At 42.0% G+C, this 23,351-nt stretch overlaps 1 protein-coding gene and 1 non-coding gene across 51 annotated transcripts in view; one reads left to right on the top strand and one right to left on the bottom strand.

Moving 5' to 3' along the window:
* ERC2 (ELKS/RAB6-interacting/CAST family member 2) overlaps positions 1-23,351 on the top strand; it is a 973,896-nt gene that overhangs the window by 789,780 nt on the left and 160,765 nt on the right. For 18 of the 50 annotated variants that reach the window (XR_013527394.1, XR_013527393.1, XR_013527389.1 and 15 more), the window contains one exon: positions 4,072-4,137. The exons of 26 other annotated variants lie outside the window; for them this stretch is intronic. Coding sequence is in view for 5 of the 24 variants with exons in the window: in XM_078351227.1 (XP_078207353.1) it covers positions 4,072-4,098 (27 nt within the window). In the remaining 19 variants the exon portion in view is untranslated. Of the gene's footprint in view, positions 1-4,071; positions 4,138-4,445; positions 4,713-23,351 lie in introns of all 50 variants that reach the window. 6 more of the 50 variants (XR_013527390.1, XR_013527387.1, XR_013527384.1 and 3 more) reach the window with 3 other exon arrangements.
* Positions 1,232-1,339, bottom strand: LOC118148140 (U6 spliceosomal RNA). The gene has a single exon (XR_004734930.2). It is a non-coding gene; the product is annotated as a U6 spliceosomal RNA (small nuclear RNA).

The raw sequence follows: 23,351 nt of genomic DNA, 5'->3' as shown, positions 1-23,351 counted from the left end.
GCCAAGCCTGCAGTTGGAAATGCTAATAGGATCTGCTTTGGTTGAGCCCAGGATCAGGGCACATCATAAATTCCACACTGTGATCTTGCTTTCATGACTTGTGCAGCCAAACTTTGCAAAGTCCTGGGGCTTGAAGTTTCAGAAAGTTTTAGAGAAGCCATGAATGAAGTAGGAGTGGAGGCGAGTCTGAAGTTTGCCTGCACCAGACCTAGTTACAGCTGGGATCCTCTATCTTCTTGCACCCCTCCCAGCGAGGAAGCCAGGTGGAACTTCTGACAAAGACCTGGGCTGAGTTCCAGGAAAGGCAGTAGGCTGCTTGAAAGTGATACTTCCCTGATTCTACTCTCTGTCCATGCTAGGACAGGTGTGACAGTAAGATCCCCATTAAGAACTTAATTTTTTGATTAAAAAAAAAAGCCAGCTATCAACTCAAAGAGAATTATAGGTGTTTAAAAAAAAACAAAAACAAAATCTAGTGGTGACCTCAGGTTTGCCTGCTGGCTGTACCTAATACTTCAAAATGGAGACCAATTAAAGGTTTACAGTGGACCATTTATCATGTCAGATTATAGAGTTTCTTTTCAGAGCTTCTTTGCTGGAGCTAATAAATGCCCCCCCACCCCACGACAGCAAGTCTCTTGTCTTGTCAATGGTGACTCAGTCCCTTTGCCTTTAGAGCTTGTCATAAACATAGCCACTGTGAGCAGCCCATCGGTGAGGAATTTTGTTTTATCTCAGTATTTAGAGAATCCCATTAGGGCGCAGCATCTGGGACTACAGGATTTCCATCAAGGCCCCTTGTCCGTCACATCATCCCTGGAACTGTATATGTATCCTGGGGTTATTTGATAGTTAAACCTCCTCCCCTTCAGAATTTGCTGTGTTTTGTGGTCACTGTGCTCTGGGCTTCAGTCCACCTTGGATGTTCCCATCCCCAGATGAACAAAAGCATGCAGATGACTGATGGACTAGAGTCTTTCTTCCCATCCAGATATTTTGGCAACTTGTGGCAGAACAATCACTCTCAAAGGACACACAAGGGATCAAACACCAAGCAGCATTCAGAACAGCCACTGCAAAGTAGATTTGGAAACAGAAAAACAAGGAAAGGAAACAGACTGTCCCAGGCCTGATAGATGCTTTGTAAAACTCCACGTATTTCTAAACAACTTAGCATGAAGATAGGGATCAAGTGATACTTGTCTGTTTCTTATTTTTGATCCCCAAATTTACATTTCTGTGAAGTAAGGTTGCTGAACAAATTAATATTTGCGCAGGGGCCATGCTAATCTTCTCTGTATCGTTCCAATTTTAGTATATGTGCTGCCGAAGCGAGCACGACAAATTAATATTTGCATACAGAGTTGCAGGCAGCGCAGCAATGAAACAGCTGCATATGTTTGGAAAGACTTGAGCTCCTGCACTGATTAGCTCCTGCATTTTTGTTTTTTATTCCCCAAATGGACACTCACTCTGACCCAGATCACTTGGCGATGAGGGTCAATTCATGTTTAAGCTTTGAAGATTAGAGAGACCAGAAAGGGCCACCACATCTCTATTTTCTTTTAAAAACTTTAAACTTTAAAACACTAAAAACTTTAAAAAATGCATAGTATTCTGAGTTCATGAAAGGAATTTATCCACATTTCTGCCACATTAAATGTTAGCAAAGTTTATATTGGACTGTCATATTTCTTTACTTTATTCACCAGCATACAAGATGTCGATCTGAACATCTGGTTTTTAATAACCCTAGACATCTGGGAGCTCCTTTTTATTCCTATGGTGGACGAGGAACAGTAGTAGTGATATTGGCAGCGTGTATTTTCAAACTGCAACTCCTGTCTGTTTCAATCATAATTAATTACCACTTTTTAATGTATTTAATTTGCTAAAAGTGATTTGCATTAGACCACATTTCACTGTTAAGAAAATAGTAGTAGGTTTTGGTGGCAGTGGCTTTTCTTTTGCTTACTTTCTTCTCTTTTAAAAATTAAAACCCGATAGGAATGGTTTTGGAACAAAATGAATGTATGCATGCTATTGGGGTTTAAACGTGAAATGAAATAAACTGCTCTGCAAGGAAAGTTATTTTGTAGCTATTTAGGAAGAAGTCTTGCAAGGCTGTAAGCTGTGTTTTAGAGAAAGCCTCCTATTTTGCCTTGTGACTTTGGCAAACCATAGCTTCTTTCTATGCTTGGAGTTTTTCTACAGCAGCGATTTTGGGGGTCAAGAATCTTATGATGAAAGCTAGGGCCTCCATCCAGAGAAATATATTTGCGCACATACTCAACAACATTCTTCATTGAATTTCAAGGGGTTGCTAGACCCCTTGAAACCCATTTATGAATGCCCTAGGGTCTCATGCTATAAACTTTCCTCCTTTATGAAGATGAAAAGGAACATCAACTTTGCTTTTCTCCAGGGACAGAGAGGAAGTTAAATGAATGTAAAAATACTTTTTTCCTAAGTCACATAGGGAAAGGGAAGTTTCTTGCCAAGAGCAATTGTTAGACTGTTTAATAATAAACACAGTTAATTTTTACGTAGGAAGGCCCAGCTAAAATAATCAATGTATTTTATTTTTTGCCAGAATATTCCTACCTAAGCTGTCAAGTGAAAATTCATACTGAGTTGTCCAGTTCAGACTCTGTGCAAATCACTTGATTGACTCAAGTCAGTCAGAGATTCTTAACCTTTGTGGGCCATGGATGAACTCTCTGAATCTCTTCTCAGAATATTTTTTTTTTAATGAATAAAACAAAATACATAGAACTATAAAGTAAATAAGCTGTATTGAAAGTCACTTGAAAAATAAATATTTGAATAGATAAAAATGACTAGGCCTATTGGCCAGATTAGGTCAAACTATATGAAACTGCTATTTTTCTAAGTAAAAATGGCCAAATATTGGCATTTGCATAGGATTCAACCTAATAATATGACAGTTTAAACAATAAGGAGTCAAATAATGAGAAAATGTTCCAAGTTATTTTTTTTCCTCTTCCTGATTTCCAAAACCAGACGCAAATCATGGCGAAATCTGACTTCATTGGAGACCTATTAAAAATTGCAGCTTCAAATTAAGTGTGACACCAGGCTGTGTTTCAGTCCTGGCATTAAACTGTGAGAATGGCAGGCCGTGTTTCAGTCCTGGCATTAAACTGATAATGGTTCAAAACGGGGGCTTTGCTCTGGTGGATATGCTTCTGTCTTCAAAGATTCCATTTTCCTGTGTATTAGCCACTTCACTAAGGGAGGAAGGTTACCAGAGCTTTTTTGGAAACACTTTTCAACAAGAATTCAAGCCAAAGGAGTTTCAGTTTATCCGTAGTTGAACACAGTTTTGAGTTAAGCAAAACGTTCTTTCTACAAGCATTCTACTGAATTGAAAGTTTACCTCTCTTTTCTTTGAAACTTGTTTGATTGCAAATGTATAATCATTCCATGCAACTGTCTAATCATTCCATCGCAAGTGCATCCTCTTTCATGCTGAGAGCAAAATAGAATCTGTCAACTAAGAAGATTGCAGCATGTTTGAGCCTTTGTGGAATAACCAATATGAATTATCGCATGCTGAAAAATTTGTTCCACCCAAGTAGATGGAGTTGTGTGTGTTTTTTAATTCTTCTTCAGCCTTTATTGATACTTTAAGCTTAAGAGAAATTAAGGGTATTTGATTACTATAATTACTTCTCTGCTTACTTAAAAGGTTTAATCTACTCCTTAGGCATATGCAATTCAGATTGCATGCCTTCCAAAAAAATAATCATCTGCTAATGTAGACTAATTTTAATCTTCTAATCCAATCTTGACACAGAGTCAGAGCTAGGTGGGTGGAATGTTTTTGTGTGTGGGTTGCCATAGATACAAAACTTGGTTATGTATTTGACAAGTCAGTGATGTGGAACTTAAGTTACTGGGGATTTTTTTCCCTCAGTCTTTAAGATTAAAATACAAAGTGAAGATTAGTGTGCCTTTCCAGTGCATCTCGGTGTAACTAACCTTCTCTTCTTTCATTCTGGTGCTCCCCTCCTCTCTGTGCACCTCCCCACCTCGGGCCGGCCGCAGGATGACGAGGAGGGCATATGGGCATAGCCGGGCCTGTAAACCAAAGTTCCAGTTTTGTTTTGAGGGGTGAGAAACCATCTTTTATATCATTTTTCTTAAAAAATTGCATTCTAGTATTGTATTGTGTGCGTGCTCAATTGTGCTCGCTGATGTTTGTGGATTGTGCCCTGTGTTTGCTACTGTGTTCTGTGAGCGCAGAATGTCCGTGTGCCCCGACCCTTCCCAAAAGCCCCCTCCATCCTACCTCACCTCCCCACCCCATGATCACATTACTGCTCTGCCTTGTTGGGGCTGGGTTTAGCACGATTCAAATGTTTCTATGTTATTTGAGATGTAAACTATGCCCTTACTAGGATTTATACACACTTTTTAAGGTATGACTGTGGACTCAGAAATTGTCACAATTCTCCAGTCGTGGTTTTCAGCCGACTGCTTGCTTTTACCAGATATGCCAGTGTGGTGTGACTCTCACGTCCTTCTGGTTGTGTCAAATGTTTGGCAAGGAATAAGGAAAATAAAACTATCTATCTTCATGGAGCTGAAACTCTCATCTCTAAGAAGCCTGTTTAATGGATTGTGCCATCTCTTCTATGGCAGTTCTGAAGAAAACACAAGGATCAAGGCATAGTAATGGTGAATGGGTAACTAACTCTTTAAATGAATTAGAATAGAAATATTCTTATTAGCAGGTCTCATTAGTGACATTTTATCTGTTTCTTTTTTAAAAATTATACTTCTGTGGGGCTTTGCACGCATTGTATTTATCAGAGGGTTTTGTACTTTTAAAAGCTGATCTTTAGTTATTAAGAGCTCACCCTTTATTTATGTCCTGTCCGCATTACGATTGAATAGTGACACATGTAATTACCATGTGGTTATAAATGGAACACTGAAGTCTAGCAACTTTTGCTGCTGGGAATTGCACCTCTCCTGTGTACTGCAGTCTGTTTAACACCAAGTCACAAGCTCCCTGGAGTTGAATATACATATGGTTACATAGAATATGGTATTAAACCTGACAACATTACATATGACATTTTATTCTGAACAAGGAATGTAGTAGATCCTGTGCCATAGTGAATTTTTCTGATCAGAAAGTATTCAATGTATAGTCTTTATTCTGGGACAAGCATGAAATGTCACAGTGCTGAAGAATCACCAGGTGTGGGACAGTTCTTTGGGATAACTTAGCATGTGTGTTTTTCCCCCAAGTCTTGCCTTCTTCGCATAGCATGGCAAGTGGTGCTTCAGGTGAAGTTTTACCTAGAACTGGAAGTTTTGCCTGTGGGTGAGTTTCATTGTTGTGTTTTACTTCTTAGTTGAACCTGTTGTTGGTGCCACTAATGGGTTAGTTTGCTTTTTTTTCGTACTGAAGGGGACGTTCACAGAATGGTTGTTTTCAGGTACAACATCTTTTACACAGTAAAGATGTAATGCTTCCTGGATGCATTTGCTGCCAGTAAAACCTGCTTCATGTTCATACAGGAGTATCTCATCTCTTCTCCATTTTCTTGGTAAAGGGGAAAACAGCACTGGAATGAACACTTCCAGATGCAATATCATTCCATAGGAAAGCTTGTTAGTATGAGGAAGTGGGGAAATCAGAGAAGTTCTGCATGTTCTATGGGAGCAATTCTCTATCTAGGGAAAACATTAAGAGAAATGTCATATTTACTCACACAGAAAAGCTGATAAACATGAAGATTGACCTAAAGTAAAAAGAAATGAGAAGGGTTTTATGGCATTAAAAAGCAAATATGTGAAGCCTGCCCCAAACATGCATGGGGTAGGTAGGTAAAGGAAAGTTCTAAGAGTTTGGGAGTTGTCTTGAAAAGTTTAGCTCCTATTTGGGCTCTTCTGTGAAGCTACTTCTGCCATCGTGAGTATCAGGGTGCTAGGCTGCACTTGTGTGTCCTCTGGAATAATAAGATTTTTTATTGTCCTTTCACAAGATTCATGACACCCTGAGATATAAACAGTGTTGTTATCCTCACGATGGAATTGGCTCCAAGACCGATAGAAAATCTTGCCTTGCTTAAGGCAAATGCAGACAATTGTGTTAAGCCCTATTTATCCCCTTTATTTCTTTATTTCCCCAAACACCATGCACCCCAGAAAATAAATGTTTTTAGAAATTTAGTCAATATATAATCCTTCTTTAGTATGCTGTAATGAATTTCATATGCTTCAGAGGAAAACTACTTATCTTTCTTTATGACTCCTTTAAACAACTTTGCTTAGATACCCTCAGGCTTTTAAAACCCTATCTTTAAGGATTTAAATAATGAGATACTGGGGGAACCTTCTGTTTTTGAGCAGCTGTTGCATGTTTTGAGTTGCATTGCAATCCATGAGGCCTTAGGAGACATTAAATTTATAACTAAGGATGGATAATAGTGGCACATTAAAAATTAACTGTTTTGAATGTTTTGATTTATGGCCCCTATAAAAGAAACATTACAAGATGTTATTTTACTAGGCATCAGTAATATGCTCATAATAGCATCAGAAGGCTCTGAGTTGAATCTGGAGTTCTGGTGCTGAAATGAATCATAATTTAGAAAAAGTCTCTCTAAAAATTACAACAAATTGGAATTAGCATAACAGCCCCATCAGCTCCTCCCTTTTTTGCCGCTTCTGGAGACGAAGTCCAGACATGATTTATTTGTCTCACTATGATCATTCAAGAGTGATATTTTCCGAGCACACAGTGGACCAGGGAAAGTTTACTTTACAAAAGAGTTTTGACAGCCCCTAGAGCTAGCCTTTCCCCTCTTAAACCTCACACCTAGGCCTGGTTTTATCGGCGTGTGGCTTGTGCAGGCCACAGGCCCTACACTGAGAAGGGCTCCACTCTTAGGTTAAAACTCTGCTGTCACAGTCTTGAAATTTTCATGTTCGTTTGCCCCAAGTGCCACTAATTATGTAGTCTATGCTGCTTGCACCCACCATATATTCCTATATTCTGCTTCCAAATTCTCTCTATACTCCCCCTCCCTGTTGGACCATCCACACTCTTGTTTCCTTATGTCTAAGATTTACCTGTGACCGGCCTCATTGTTCTGGGTTTCTTCTAGAGACCCCATGGGATCACATTTCCAGCAAGCTGTTGCCCTCATAGGCATCTCTGGCAATGTATTTTCAACCATGCCTCTCACCACCAAACCCCCAAACCCCAAATGCACATATACTTTCAATTGTGAAAATGTGCTCTTGAGCCCTAACTGTATTTCCTATCTATCTTGCCTTGCAAAATGTGTGAAAAGCAGCCACTTAATTCTCCATAACTTTCCTTCAGGGAAATCCACTTGATGTAGGTATCATTTGTATCGGCAAATACTTCTTCATTTGCATGGAATGAAGGTGCTTTCCTTGAATGCCCCCACCCCAGGCCCAGAGACATTCGTGTTTGTGAACATCAATGAAGTAGGCAATGGACGAGCAAATCGAGGCACCTTGTGAGATTTAGTGCCACATCTGCCTTGACATTTGAATGTTTGAGCTTTTACTGTGAACTCTTATAATTGAGCAGAGAACACAAGTTTTTATTTCTTAAACCACTAGAAAGGGATTAGTCTTTTTTGATTGAAAACATATGCAAATTTTTAGGACCCAATTCATAAAAATACAGATGTGGCATTAACAAGTTTTGGCACGGGGCTGTGATGCTGGTAGATGCAGTCTGTTCAAAATGAAGAATTGTAGCCGTATGCCACCAGCACATGGACAATGTTATGGTGAGTAAAAACTGAATCCCAGAACATTTATACATGAGAAGGGGATGTTTTACAAATATAAGCAGTGCTGGAAGGCCCAGTAGAACTCCCTGCCATGCCTCTCCTCTGGAAGAATGAAAGAAGGATGCAGGAGATGTTTTACTTTGGCTAGGAAATTCATGTCTGTCCTGCCTTCTTTTAGCAGACAGGGTCTGGACACTCAGCCTGTGCTTGTCTGGGGACTAGAGAAATTTAATGACTGCCAAAAAAAGTGAGGGAAAGAGTTCTGAGCTCTATACAAAGCAGAATTTCTATACAAAGTGGAGGTTTCTATGCAAAGTGCAGGTTTTCTTTTACACTTCCTGTACAGGGGTACCTACTGGTGCTTTTAATGTAATTCAGAATTTGTATAACTGAGGATCTGATATATCTCTTTCTTGTGCCATTGGCTACTAAGACTTTCATTTATTCATTTATTATTAACTTATTTGTCTATTCTTTCACCAAATGGTTAAGTCCTTGATTAGATGTTAGAAAACCAATAATGAATAAGATTGCCATGGTTGGCTGGACATGGTGGCTCATGCCTGTAATCCCAACACTGGGAGGCTGAGGCAGGTGGGTCACCTGAGGTCAGGAGTTTGAAACCAGCCTGGCTAACACAGTGAAACCCCGTTTCTACTAAAAATTCAAAAAATTAGCTGGGTATGGTGGCACATGCATGTAATCCCAGCTACTCAGGATACTGAGACAGGAGAATCACTTGATCCCAAGAGACAGAGGTTGCAATGAGCCAAGATTGCACCATTGCACCCCAGCTTGGGCAACAAGAGCAAAACTCTTTCTTTCTTTCTTTCTTTCTTTCTTTCTTTCTTTCTTTCTTTCTTTCTTTCTTTCTTTCTTTCTTCTTTCTTTCTCTCTCTCTCTCTCTCTTTCCTTCCTTCCTTCCTTCCTTCTTTCTTTCTTTCCTTTTCTTTCTCTTTCTCTTTCTTTTCTTTTCTTTCTTTATTTTCTTTTCTTTTCCCTCCCTCCCTCCCTCCTTTCCTTCCTTCCTTCTTTTCTTCCTTCCTTCCGTGCTTGCTTGCTTGCTTTTTTGAGACAGAGTTTCACTCTTGTTACCCAGGCTGGAGTGCAATAGCACAATCTTGGCTCACCACAACCTCCGCCTCCTGGGTTCAAGCAATTCTCCTGCCTCAGCCTCCCGAGTAGCTGAGACTGCAGGCGCACGCCACCATGCCCAGCTAATTTTTGTATTTTTTAGTAGAGACAGGATTTCACCATGTTGACCAGGATGGTCTCGATCTCTTGACCTTGTGATCCAGCCGCCTCAGCCTCCCAAAGTGCTGGGATTATAGGTGTGAGCCACTGTGCCCGGCCAAAACTCTGTCTCAAAAAAAAAAAAAGATTGCCATGGTTGCTGCCCTGTGGATCTTGCCATCTAGTCAAGGGACAGAACATAAATAATTAAATACCTCAATAGAAGCCTTGTACATTTTGGTCATTGCTTTGATGGAAACCAGAAAGATACTGAGATTAACATGAGGAACCTACTTAAGCAAGGATGTTCAGCAAGCATCTCTCCAAGGAAGTAAGTTTAAAGCCACGTCTTAAAAGGTGCTTAGTATGCCAAGTCTTACAAGTCTGGAGGTACCCATGCCGAGGTGTACATTTGGGAGATGGTCTCAGGCAGGCATGCAAAAGCTGGATGTAGGAAGGAGCTTATGGGATGAAGAAGCTTGAAGACCATAACTCTGGGTAGAGCACAAAACAGAGATGAGGATGAAGAAGACGGAAGGGGCCAGAAAATGTAGGGCCTTTTAGGACAAGGTAGAGAGTTTAGATTTTAGCCTAAGGAAAATGAGCAGATGTTGGAGGACTTTAAACAGGGACATGACATGATTTGATTTATGTTGTAGAACAACCCTGACTGCTGTGTAGAGGATGAATTGTCGTGGCAGGAAGAGGCAGTTCCATGATCTGTGAGAGAATTGATGGTGCTGACCCAAGGGCAGCAGTAGTGGAGATGCAGACAAGTGGATAAATTGGAGATAAGACTAGGAAATGAAGCCAGAAGGACTTGGATGAGGAGGTAAGATAAAGGACAGACTTGAGAATGCCTCCAGATTTCTGCCTTGGGTGTCAAAGCTGGCCATTGTTGGGGGTGGTGGGGGCACTGAGAAGGAACTTGGAGTTCTGCTTTTCCCAGATGTCCAGTCGGTCTGGCCAAGGGAAAGGCAGGCTTTTGACCTAGGCACTTTTCCATTTTCCTGCATATCAGCAGGGGAATCTCTGTCCTCTTATGGCAGTAATGTGCAGGCTGATAAGTTTAAAGCATGGCTGAAGTCTAACTTCAAGAGTGAGTGGCTCCTCTAACTCTTAAAGAAAAGGAGATTGCAAAGTAAAATCAGTAGTTATAGAATATGGAGACTTGTAAGGAGCAGCGATCTGTGGAAAAAACAAAAACCCAGGAGTTGTAGAAGGTTGAAAGGGACCTAGTGAGAGGAGGAAGTTGCCATTGGCTCTTGCAGTCCTCCCTGAGATCTCTAGGGATCAAGAATTCTGTGGGTTAAGGGGTGCAGTATGAGATTTTGATTGCTCTTGATAATTGGCTTCCCATCTTGAAATTCTAAGTATATTATTTTTCTGCAGAAGAAGCTTTCAGTAATCTCTTTTCAGGAGTTAATATGAGAACTAACCAGAAGTAGCTATGAGATGTTTTAGAACCCCCATGACAATGTCTCTGCCTACTTCCAATTGCAAAATCAAATTCCTGGGCAAAGTAAGATGTTTTTGCTTTATCTCTGTCCCCACTTCCTCCTTTTATTTTGCTCCTCTACTCCTCTGGAAGATGTCTGTATATTTATGTCTTCTATTCAGGCTTACAAAGCTACTGTTAGAGCTTCACCTTGAATATCCTATTCACAGTCTTTGCAATTAGTAATTCATTCAAAAATATTTCTTCATCTTAGTACTGGAGGTGTACTGGATATACATCTCAGTACTGGGGTCAAGGAAGTGAACAAAGTGTGATTCATATCCTGGAGGAGTTTAAAGTAGTACACAGATTCTCAAGCAGGCATCCATAAACCCTGGAGGCTCTGCAAATCCCCTGATAGGGTAACAGACTTCAATGTGGATGTATGCACATCCCCGCAAACAGTGTCTGTGTTCCTCAGCAGAGAGAGGGGCCAGTGACTCAGAAAAAGTTAAGAAGACCCTTATCTATGGAAGACTGGATAACATTGTGGTGGGGCGACTAACAGTGTGGTCTCTGGATTCAGATAGGCCTAGGTTTGGTTGACCTTGGGTAAGTTACCTTCCATCTCTCCCCTCCATTTTCTCCTTTGAGGAAAGTTGTGACACCCCCAAGGATGTGATGAGCTCAGTAAGATGCCAAGCCATGCCTGGTGCTTGGTGACTATTCAGCCCTAGGTAGAATATAAGTATATCACTATTATTGTTACTTCTGGGCTCAGGAGAGTGTACTGTATCTGTAAAGAGAAGAAAGTGGTTGATACTGGGGTTGGTGAATTTGGGAGGTAAAAGAAAAAGCAGAAGAAAGGAAATCTATTCCTATGGCCATAGCTACACCCAAGCCAGGTACACATTTTCTAGCAGGCCTTATAAAGTATGTTTACCCTATAAACATACCCTCTTCAGTTATCTTTGATTTTTATAACACTTGGATATAGCAAAGGAACATTTGATTGTTGGAGACTGAATTAGTCCATGTTTGTAGCAGAGGGTTTCTTTCAGCTAAAAGAAAAATCTAAAGAATAACATGAAAGTCAGTGAATATTTAACAAATAATTAATTGTAGCTAATGAATTGGAAGAGAGCAAAGAATAATAAAGTCTCAGTCTACCTCTTTTTGCTCTCAAGGGTGATGGACTTGGGGTGTGAAATAGAAGCTTTTACGCAGATTGGATAGCAAGTTCTTGTGGGTTTTTCTGAAGCTCGTAAGTGTTACCTGGCAAAGCAATGCATGTTGGCTTAGATATGACCACATTTTCAGGACCTGAAATCTGGCCAAGAAATCATAAACAAACAGTGGTGATAAATGACCATAGGCCAGAGGCGGGAGGCATCTAGCAGAGTGTTGTTGCATTACATTAGATCCTTCCTGTGCCAGGGCTGGCGCACAGGGAGCACGCTGGCTCTCCCAACGCTTTGTCATTTGCTTTAGAGTATGCTGTTGGTCTGGTCTTGTTTAACCTCTTTATTAATGATCTGTAAAGGGGAGAAAAGAGCATGTGAAGGAAAGTCACAGATGACACTAATTTGGAAGGTGTTGGAAACACTAGCGAGGTCAGAGAAATCACACAAATGGCCTGAAGAAGGTTAGGGACATGGTGGGAAAATAACAAATCGTGGAGAAGTCCAGACACTCACATCTGGTGAAAATTAATCTGAGACACAGATACCGATGGGTGGGAGGGATATGAAAAGCTGAATGCTAAAATAATAATAACAATAACAATAATAAGCTCAGTGAACATCAGGAAAACCAGCCAGCCCAAAAGTCTACCATGGGTGAGAGAAGGGAGAGAGGTGCCTGTGCCAGTTAGCACTGTCACTATTAGCAAGTGCCAGAGAGACAGGCGTGATCTTATGTGACAATCCTGCCCATCGATGGTCTTACACCTCGGACATCACAATGTTATATCTGATCACTGAAGTTATCAGAAAGATGGAAAGAAAGGCTGGGCGCGGTGGCTCACGCCTGCAATCCCTGCACTTTGGGAGGCCGAAGCAGGCAGCTCACTTGAGGTCAGGAGTTCAAGACCAGCCTGGTCAACGTGGCGAAACCCTGTCTCTACTAAAAATGCAAAAAAATTAGTCTGGTGTGGTGGTGCATGCCTGTAATCCCAGCTACTCAGGTAGCTGAGACAAGAGAATTGCTTGAACCTGGGAGGCAGAGGTTGGAGTGAGCCAAGATCACACCATTGCACTCTAGCCTGGACGACAAGAGCAAAACCCCATCTTGAAAGAAAGAAAAAGAAAAGGAAGAGAAAGAAAGGGTTTTTAAACAATGCAACCACTAAAGGTTGCAGGGTACCATTTAATGTTGGAGGCAGAACCAAAGCTTCTAAAAGAATTATTAATAACATTTGCAAATGGCCACAATGGCACTTTCAGGGAGGCCATAAGGTATTCCTCTAGGATACGTAAATGTGGGCTTGAGAAGTTCAAAGGTTTCATTTTGAGACTTGTAGACTGAGAGTAGGTATTTCTCAGAGGCCTCTTTGGGGAGCTATACAATTGGTGGGCAACTTAATGCTCTGGGTCAGAATTATCTTGTTGGTTCAGGGAAAGCAACTCCAGCCCCATCTCTTTCTGGTCATCTCCACAGCCCCAGCCAAAGGGAAAAACCAAAACAACATCTAAAATCAGAGCACATACTGAGGCTGCCACTGAGTGTATCAATCAAATGGCTATATTCCTTTCTGCTGTTAGAGCATCCGTTGGCTGCAGGTTACTAGCTGTACCAAGACGTACTTTAACTCTATCCTCAGACCTCCTCCATATATTCCTTCTCCAGAGTCACATGATCCCTGCAGGAAAATAGCTAGTCCACCACCTGATGGCCACCTGGTGTTCTTATGAAACTGGTACTGCATCCCTCATTGTACCTTCTCAATGAACGTGTTTGTCAGAGACTTTGAGATGGGAATGTATTCTGGGAATATACATGCGTCTAGCTTTGTTTTCTGGGAAATATGATGTAAATGCTGAGGACAACAGCACACAGTAACTGAGAACTTCCACTGTGCCAGCGCAGGATCTAAGCTGCTCGTGTGTTGGATCTTGAGTGGAATAAGATTGGGATGTCAGGAGCCCATCTCTCTGAAGCAGCTCTTGCACTTGTAAACACAGGTTCACACCTACCTTACAGCTCACAGGGCTGTTTACATGGTGACAAAATCACTGAGATGCTGAGGCTTTCTAGGGAGACTCCTTGCCATTTCTTTCAGCCTAAGGGGTCAGCATTTGCAACTCCACTCTATGCCACATTGCTGTGCACCTTAATAAATCAGGTCCCTTCTTTTAGGTTTGTGTGGGTGGTTGAAAGGCAAGGGTAGCTTTAGAATCTGCCAATCCCTAAACATTTCCTTAGTTCCTTAGTCACTGTGTATATGTAGACTGGTGGAACAGAGCCCCTGGAAGTTTGAAGAAGAAATATTGTTATAATCTCTTTGAGAGAAGATTTTTCTGTTAAACCTATTAGCTCCAGAATAAAAAGGCAAACTCTCATATATGGGGAAAGACTCCTCACTGTACATTGCATCTTTGTCCATCAGAGGCAAAACATAGGATGAGGCCCTGAAATAATAATCGCAGATTGCTTTCACTGGAAACCTGAGCTTCTTGTATTACTTTAATGTTCATTTTAGAAAACTTAGAAAGTTTAAAAAGGATATCAGGGGAAAAAATTCTTAAAATCCTCATTCAGAGAAAGCATCATTTTTAACCTTTCAGTACCTTGCATTTTTTTCTATGCAGATGGTCTTGTAAATATCTACTTGATGATGGAGATGGGAATCTGACTTTTCATAATCTTTGGTGCAGTGTTTGGGCAGTACCCAGGCTCTGGAGCCTCACAGACCAAGTTCACATTACTGGTTCCACCACTCTTACCTGATGGATTCAGCCTTTACAGGTAGCTAAGGCTGTTTTTGGTGGTGTTATCACTTACTCAGTATTACATGACTGTCTTTTACATTTGTTCATAATTTTGAGATATGCTCTCGATTGGGCAGCAGGGAGGTCGGGGCAGGCTGGAGTAGCCATGCACACTAGAGCCCCTGGGCTTCAGGGACTGGGAAGGGTACACTGCTGCCCAGGGGTTTTGTTCTTGGTGGTGGCACGAGGCTTCGTTGTTCCCTGTTCAGGTGTCAGAGGGGTGCCTGTGATTGCCCTGAGTCAGCGTGTGATGGAATTAGCAACCCTGCTGATCCCCCAGCCTTTGTTCCTTTTTCTGGGCACCTTGATCTCTGAAGTTGCTGTGTTATTTGAAAGGAGTTTCTGTACAAATCCCTCTACAAAACAGCAACAACAACAAAACCCCTCTGTGATTAACAAGGGAGTCTCCCCATTGGCTCACGGCATTGGATTGTAAACAGATTCAGTGTGTGGGACTGTGGCTGCTGTTGTTTTGTGTTGGGTTTGTGGTTTTATTTTTATTTTTTTGTACTTGTCTCCCCTGGTGCTGGGGCACTAGCTTGGGAGCATGATAAAAATCAAGTTATCAAAAAGACCTTTCTGCTCGACTTTGTCTGAAGGCAGGTGACACACTGGGAAACTCATGGCCAGCCCGTTTTCTTCTCAGGGAGGAAGGGCTTGCAGGGCTAACAGTATTTCCCCCCAGCTGATCCAAAACATAATTCGGGCTCAGTACAATTGGCCACTATAAAGAATTGTCCTTCCCTCTCACGGAATGTGGAATGAGAAAGGGAGAATGAGGAAGTCTAGAGCCAAAGAACAATTTTTGTCCCTCCTTACACAACAGGCTTGGGACACTGGGAAATCTGATATGTCAGATAAGCAGGTGACAATGTGTGAGGGTGCCAGCTGCAATGCACCAGATGAATTTTTACATATTATTTTTAAAAATTATGAATGTACCAACATGTTGATGAAGGCCAATCTGTTGAGCCATTTCCTTGTGTGACTGACTCGAGGCAAGGGACACCTACCCGCCGAAGCCTGCAGGAGCTTTATGTAGCCGGGTTGCATTTCCACAGCAGGGACTGGGATCAGAGAAGGATGGACTCTGGTATTTCCCCCTCTGTAGGGGGAACAAACACTGAGGGGCCTTCAGCACAGCGGCTCTCTGCCTAGTCCACTCATTTTGGGGAAAACACCTTAAAGTTCCAAGGGCTGACGCTGCCATTTCTTCCGCATTTGTCTCACTCACATAGCACCCTTGCCGGTTTAGAGAAAATGCCCCATATCCCCAATTTTCATCTGATCTCCCATCAGCTCTATGAGGATGGCAGGCAGGTGACAGCATGCCTATTTTATAGAGTAAGAAAGAGAGGTTTGTCCAGAGCTATGCAGATAAGACACAGGAACTAGTACGTGAACTGCAAACATGTGACTCTTGGCCAGTTACTTCCTCCACTGTAGCAATAGTTTTCTAAGGTGTTCCTCAGTGCACTGATGATGTTGGATATTAAGAGACAATCATTTTTTGAGATAGGGTCCTCTGTTACCCACACTGGAGTGCAATGGTGTGATCACGGCTCTCTGCAGTCTTAGATTTGTGGGTTCATGTGAGATCTCCCACCACAGCCTCCCACGTAGCTAGGACTATAGGTTCATGCCACCATGTGGGGCTATTTGCGTGTGAGGATGGGGCACATAGAGATGGTGTCTTGCTATGTTGCCTAGGCTGATCCCCAACTCCTGGATTCAGGTGATCCTCCCACCTCAACTCCCAAGGTGCTGAGATTACAGGCGTAAGCTTCCCAACCTGGCTACTATTTTAAAAAGTAGGCATACTGGCATACAGTGTTCAAATAAACTTGAGCAAAGCTAGATTAAACAGAATTAATAAGTTTCTTCACTGAAGGCTTTCTCGGAGCCTTCAATAGGCCAGGGCCCAAGCTAGTTGTCACACCCCAAGAGAAAGAATGTTTGCTGTGCTTATTGCTCATAGCCCCTTTTCCTCTCAGAGCCCGTGTAGCCTTAGAGCGCACAGAATGTATCCGGGGACAGTTTTGCTGCAGCCTGACTTCTCTTGGACTATAGGATGAGCCATTTTCTAAACAGGTGGAGCGACCACCACTGATTGAGGTAGTTAACACGAAGCCTGGAAAACCTCATGCCAAAAATGATGAATCGGCCTGGAAAGAAGAAGGCAGATAGCCTAGAACCACCATGAGGCTTTTCTTTTCCTTACTGTGTTTAGCAACTATGTTTTGCCAAGTGCTTACTTACCCGGAGCTTAATGGGCATATATAGTCACTGTTCAACAAGACTGAGATAAATAAGAAGGAACCTGGGCCTTTCTCAAAGGATGTTGGCAAAGGAGAGGCTAGCATTTCCTCTCCTGTGCTGATGACCATGTGCCCACCGCTGTCCCAAATTAGGGCTTACTAGAAAACTGTGCAGTGTACAGATAGTAGAGTTTTAGGTTTTGTGGGCCAAAATCTGTGGGCATAATCCAGATATAGATGTTTATATAACAAGAAAGAAAACAACTGTTCATAGATTCTTTTTATTAAAGAAATTCAAAATATAATGAGTATAAGTTTTGTAATACATCTCTACTAAGGAGAAGAGAGTGGATTTCTTTTGGCGGGATAACATGTCACTTTGTTGGGAATCAAAGTTAGTATTCTCTGTCATCAAAATCTCTTCCAAATGTTCATCTGTAAATGCTGATCCATAATGATACTTTGTGTCTTTCATCTTTAAAAATATCTCTCCACACAGATAGGTGATATGCATGACACTCAAAGTGTGGCCAAGTTAGAGCAACCTCGCTGCCATTTGCAGTGTGTGACCAGAGGTACAAAGCCATGAGTGTGCCATGTGTGGTCTTGGCTGCAACTCCATAGCCCTGCCATCGCCATGCAAAAGCAGCCAGAGACCATGAGACCGGGCATGGCTGTGTTCCACTGTCAACTATATTTATGGACAATGAAATTTGAATTTCATATCATTTCCATGTGTCACAAAATATTCATTTTTTAAAAGTATTCCCCCCAACTGTTGAAAAAGGTAAAACCCATTTTTAGCTTGCAGACCACACAAAATCGGCTGGCTGGATTTGACCTAGTGGGCCGTCATGTGCCCCCATTCTAAGTGCTTCTGCATCGGTCACTTGTTCATCCTGGCATCTCCGAATGTGGTGTGTACCACTATGATCCTGTCTTCTAGATGAAGAAACTTAGGCACAGAGAGGGAAAGCACTTTGCCCAAAGTCACACAGCTCGGAAATCTCAGAGCTAGGATTCGAACCCAGGTATGTCTGACTCCAGAGCTGCAGGGCAGTTACTTGTGTGTACTGACTCACAGTGCATTTCCCATGGTGACTCTTTTTAATCACTGCTGTACCTTTAAGCTCCCCAACAAGGGTTCTGTCCATTTTCTTCCTTTTCACCTTAGGAGTTTTCTACATTGACCACTTCTCTGCTTCCTTCTCACATCTTATTTTACCACCTCTTCCTTCTTTTGCTCTTCCCATTTCCATGAGTAGAATGTCCAGTCTGCACATAGGATCTCATGGGGTGAGGGTGTGAGCTCTGCATTCCAGATCTGCCCCTGAATAGCTCTGTGACCTTGGGTACATTATTTAATCTCTCTGGGACCTCCAGTGTCCTCATCTGAAAAATTGGGAAATTGGTTTCTTAAATGTTCCTTCCTCATGGAATTCTTATGAAAATCAAATTAAATAAGGGTATAAAATGTGAGCCCAGTGCTAGTACATAGTAAGCACTCCATAAATACTAGCCTCGTTGTTTTTATTTTCTTCCCTTCAACTACCTACTTTGCTACTACACTGATCACCTCTCACAGGCTTGCCGTGTCAGTATCGCTGTAATTATTTCTCAAGTATCTGCTATGTATTACAAAGATTTAAAAGTTTACTCCATCCAAGTCTCCTGAATCAGGCTGAGCATTGAGTGCTAGACTTTGCATTGGCACATGTGGCCAAAGGAACAAATTGAACCATTCTCCATGGGGATCTTCATGGCTTCCACCAGAAACCATCTGTTTTAGATGGGTTGCATATAGCTCTTGAAGAGTCAAGCAAACCATCCAGGTGATAAAAAATATATGCCTGCAAATTCAAAAGCCCTTGAAACACAGTACCAATAAACTAGCCCATTGGAATTAGGTACATGAAGAAGCTTAAAACTTTTCAGCCATTACAAGAAACACCATCATGTTTTGAAGTCAGGGGAAACTTCAACAGAGGCCATAAACAAGTGAATTTACAAAGAAAATGTGAAAGCTGTCTCTTCTCTAGATCTTTGTACTCTCTTATCTTGGCCGAGCCAGAATAGCTACTTAAAATATTGGAAACAGCTTGTTGAGAAAAGCAATGTTGCATCTTCTTTGCCTGCAGAAAAGTGTGCACACACTTGCAGGATTTGGTGTGTTCTTAGAGAGGCTTCAAGGAATTGTGCAGGTAGGGTATGTTCTAGGAGATTACGGGTTCTTTGTGTTTCATGTTTTATGGCTGCCAGCAGCTGGCATCTTTCAGAAATCACATGAAAAGTGGCAGAGCTCCTTGTGCGAACTTCTGAGCCGAAGGTTAAGGAGACTTTGTGTGTAACTCTTAATCTCTTTGGGAAATTTTAGGGTGAAAAATGTAATTATATCTGAAATGCCAACAACCAAGGCCAAAGGAATGTCTCCTCTTTGGAGGGTTCTTTGATGATGAGATTAAAAATTAAGCTCTTGTGTGCTTGCCTACAAATTATTCAGATTATTTGAAAAGAAATGAAAGAAGACACTGGGAGGGAAAACATTGCATACTATACTATGTGGCACTTAACTGATGCTCACCTGATTAGCAGTTAGTTCAATAAATATTTACTGAGTACCTGCTATGTGCAACTCAACAGAAGCTAAACACTCAAGTTCCTGCTCTCCTTGAGTAATTTTACTCAAGTTAGGTATATTCTTAATCGTCTCTCGATGTAAGATTCTGGTTATAAGAAGTCAAGGACTCTGGAGGTTAGCATAGGGCAACTTGATGTTGTGTAATCTATATTGCCATCAATTCTGTGTAGATACAGATTAGTATGGGCAATTCAGTAGGCTGACATTAAGAGCGGTGTGGTGTGGCCTGATCACCAGGCCCAGAGGTCAAGAGGGGTAACAGACAAAGGCACTAAAGAGAAGATAGGAAAGTGATACTACCACATTGGAATGAGGTGTTGTCATCAGCCAGCAGACCCCAGTGGAGTCCTGTGAGCCTTGCAGCCATGGAATCCAAGTCATGACAATGAGTCTAACTTGTCCTGGGGGGAGCACAACCATTTTAAGGAAGGCCTCCTCTGTCCACATGTAACTCTACTAAGTCTTTCTCTGCCTCACCATGTAGGTATAGGTTGCCTCATTTTACAAAGGAGAGGCTAAATTACATCTCGGTTACATAACTCAGAGGTGGAAGAACCCTGGCTGTAACTGAGTTGTCACTCCTCATCATGGTCCATGTTCTTTCTTCAGTATTATGTGGCCACTGCTAGCCATCAGATATAGCAAGGGGTTATTCAGACTCAGCTCCTTAAACCACATGCCAAAGTCTCTCCCCAGATGAGTTAAGTTCTCAGAGTTTAGGAGTTGGCTAACTCATAGTTGGGGTATCAAATAGTGAGTCATATATATATATATATAAATTTATCATGCATTACATAACTTACATGTATACATCATTACATAATACATGTTATATATTATGTTAAACATTGTGTTAGAATCCCAGGCTAATTCACAAAAGCCTATGTCATGTTGCTAAAATTCCTGTGCTTGTGGAGAGAGTTGGGGGGGATAATGGAAGATAATATAATAGCTATAACATAATAAGAAAAGCAATAATACTGAATGAAAATGTAATAACATTGATTGCCATTTGCATAGTATTCTCCAAGTACTTCAGGAGAAGTAGTCTTGTTTAAAAAGAACAAGGGAAGATAGTACCCATCTTATGATGTTGTTTTGATAATTAAATCTGTTAAACCATGTAAACTGTCTAGCACGTTGTAAAAGTGACGTAAATGCTAGTTGCATAGATAAATGGAGACCTTTAAAAAGATTCCAAAGGGATTTTCTGAACACTTTTAAAGTGAAGCCCTTAGAGAGTGATCACTTAAATTATTTACACTTAATTTTACTTTAAAGCAAGAGTTTCCTTCTACATTGCACCTGGCTGTTTGTGCACATGCTAAGTGCCTGAGTCTGCCATTCATCATCCTAAGACTGCCTGCCACAGCTAAGATTGCCAGCTAGTGCAGCTGAGCAGCAGCTATGGAAGCCCCACAGTTAGATGCTTACCTTCCAGTTCTGGAAGTAATAAGGGTGCCTATCCTAAGCAACTGTGCCATGCCCAGCCCTTCACTTAGTGCCTGGCCATACACTAACTTACTTTGCCCCCCAACAAACCCTTTAGTTACATGTTAAAGATGAGAAAACTAGACCCTAGAGAGTTTATGAAAGTTGCCCCAAGTCGTGGAACTAGTGAGTGATGGAGCTGGAATTTGGAAGTGAGCAGTTTGCCCCTGGAGAACATGCTCTACGCCAGGATTTCTCAGCTTCAGCACTATTGAATCTAGGGCTAGATATTTCTTTGTCTTGCATTCTGTCTATTGTAGGATATTTAGCAGCATCCCTGGCCTCTACATACTGAATGCCAATAGCATCCCTGCCATCCCACCCTCAGCCTCTAGTTGTAACAACCAAAGATGATTCCAGAGTTTCCTGAATGTCCCCTGGTGGGGCAAAATGGCTCCTGGTTGGTTGGAAACCACTGCTTTACCCCCAGATATCATTCCCGGATTTGACTTTGAACATTATCAAAGTTTGACCCGCGCAGACTGAAGGAACCTCACAGACTTCACAGTCATGAAGTCACCTTTGACACTACTCAGAGAAAGCAGAGCTTTCTTTCAGAGGGAGAGGAGGGAAGTAAATGTTGAAAATGTCTATGTGTGCATTAGGACATGGAAGAGGGGACCGACAGTCAGGGTGTGCATGGCAGGTGGAGGTACAGAAGGAGGAGATGCTGATTTGGGAAGGGAGACATACAAACCCCTAGAACCCTGCAAATCTGAGCTCACTGGGCTCCTGCACAGTGATTGAGAGCTCCTGCTGGAGTCTACAGACCTGATTCAAATCCCTGCTCACTCCTGATGAGCTCTGTGACCTTGGGCCAGTGATTTAATTTGAGTGCCTGTTTCCTCCCCTACAAAACCTAGGTAATGTTAGTTTCTACCTCATGATGGTGTTGTGAGCCCCTTACAGGTGCTACAGGAGAAAGGGCTTCATAGATGCTAATCAGTTTTCCTGGCCACCCCACCTGAGGCTGTGATGTTTAGGGTAAGATGACAGGATCTGGACTCAGACTGCATCCAGCTTGGATACATGCTAGCTGTGTGATCTTGATGAGTAGCTCAGCCTCTGTGAGCCTCAAAGCCCTCATTTCTAGTGCCTACCTCTTAGAGTTCATGTGTGGAAGTTATAAGATGATTCAGTGAACCCTTGCCCAGTTCTGGAGCCCAGTAAACCCTCACCAGCACCATGATGACACTTCCCGCCTTATGATTTGTCTTTTCATTCTAGGGCTGCCATAACAATGTTCTGCAAGCTTTGTTCAAGGTATAGGCAAAGGCACTTCCTTCTGGGGCTTTGAGGGACAATCTGTTCCATGCCCTTCCTCTAGTTTCTGGTGGTTTGGTGGCAATCTTTGGTGTTCCTTACCTTGTAGACACATCACTTTGATCTCTATTTTCATTTCCTCCTGGTGTTCTCCTTGAGTATGTGTGTCTCTCTGTGACCAAATTTCTCCTTTTTATAAGGACAACAGTCACATTGGATCAGGATGAGCTCATCTTAACAAATGAGATCTACAATGACCCTATTTTCAAACAAGGTCATATTCTCAAGTACTAGGGGTTAGGATTTCAACATAAGAATTCTGAGGAGGACACAATCCAATCCATAACAGGATTCTATGAATCTTTTAAAGGTTTCTTCCAGCCCTGAAATTCCATGAGGGATGACTGAGGTCTGGATAGTTTGGGACAACCAAATAACGGAGCCCTGAGAACAGTGGAAAGAGCACTGTGTGAAAAGTCAAGAAATGTGCTATTTGAGGAAAGTGTCTTGATTTTTTTGACTTGTAAAATCAATTAACTTGATTATGTGTCTTCTCTGTCCTATGGGGCTGACAACTGCTATGTTCTACACCTTCATCTCCCCACCCTCTTCCCAAAATTATTCTGCAGACTGAAGAAGAATGTGGCTAAAAGACACCTTGAAGCCCTCAAGTTTCTGTCTCTCTGTGTTATTATCATACCCATTATTTATAAGGAATAAGGAGAAATGTTGACTCCTATGTGGGGATTCAGTGTCTGTTAACAAGGCCTCATTTCTCCATCACTGCTCGCCTCTCCCCATCAAATGCAGACCTGCTGCTAAAGTTTTCAAAAGCTCCCTGCATTGCGAGATTTGAGCAAACTCGATCTTCCAGGTTGAACTTAAATATTGTTTCCATTTTGAAGCCTGTCATGTGGGTATACCACAAAGGGCATTTGGGTCCCCCCCACAACCCTGCCTGAAGCTCTGTGCTGCGGTATGTAGGCAGTAACAGAATACTAGGAAGAAAGAGAGAGCCTGAAATGGATCCTTGGCTATCAGCCTGTGCAGAGACAAAGCAGGATGTAAGTAAAACCATTACTTCTACCTCCTGATCAAAGGCGAGATGGTAACCCCGCCCCTCCTCCCCACCACCCAGCAAGCAATTAACACAGCCTGGAGTCTCCTCTGCAGTGATGGCAGTTTGTGAGCTCCAGCTTATGAGTGGTTAAAAGTGGGGGTGCCCTCTGT

This window comes from Callithrix jacchus, chromosome 15 (genome assembly GCF_049354715.1).
Source record: "Callithrix jacchus isolate 240 chromosome 15, calJac240_pri, whole genome shotgun sequence".
Taxonomy (NCBI): domain Eukaryota; kingdom Metazoa; phylum Chordata; class Mammalia; order Primates; family Cebidae; genus Callithrix; species Callithrix jacchus.
Note: the sequence above shows the minus strand (reverse complement) of the source record. Positions and strands in the feature narration are given on the sequence as shown.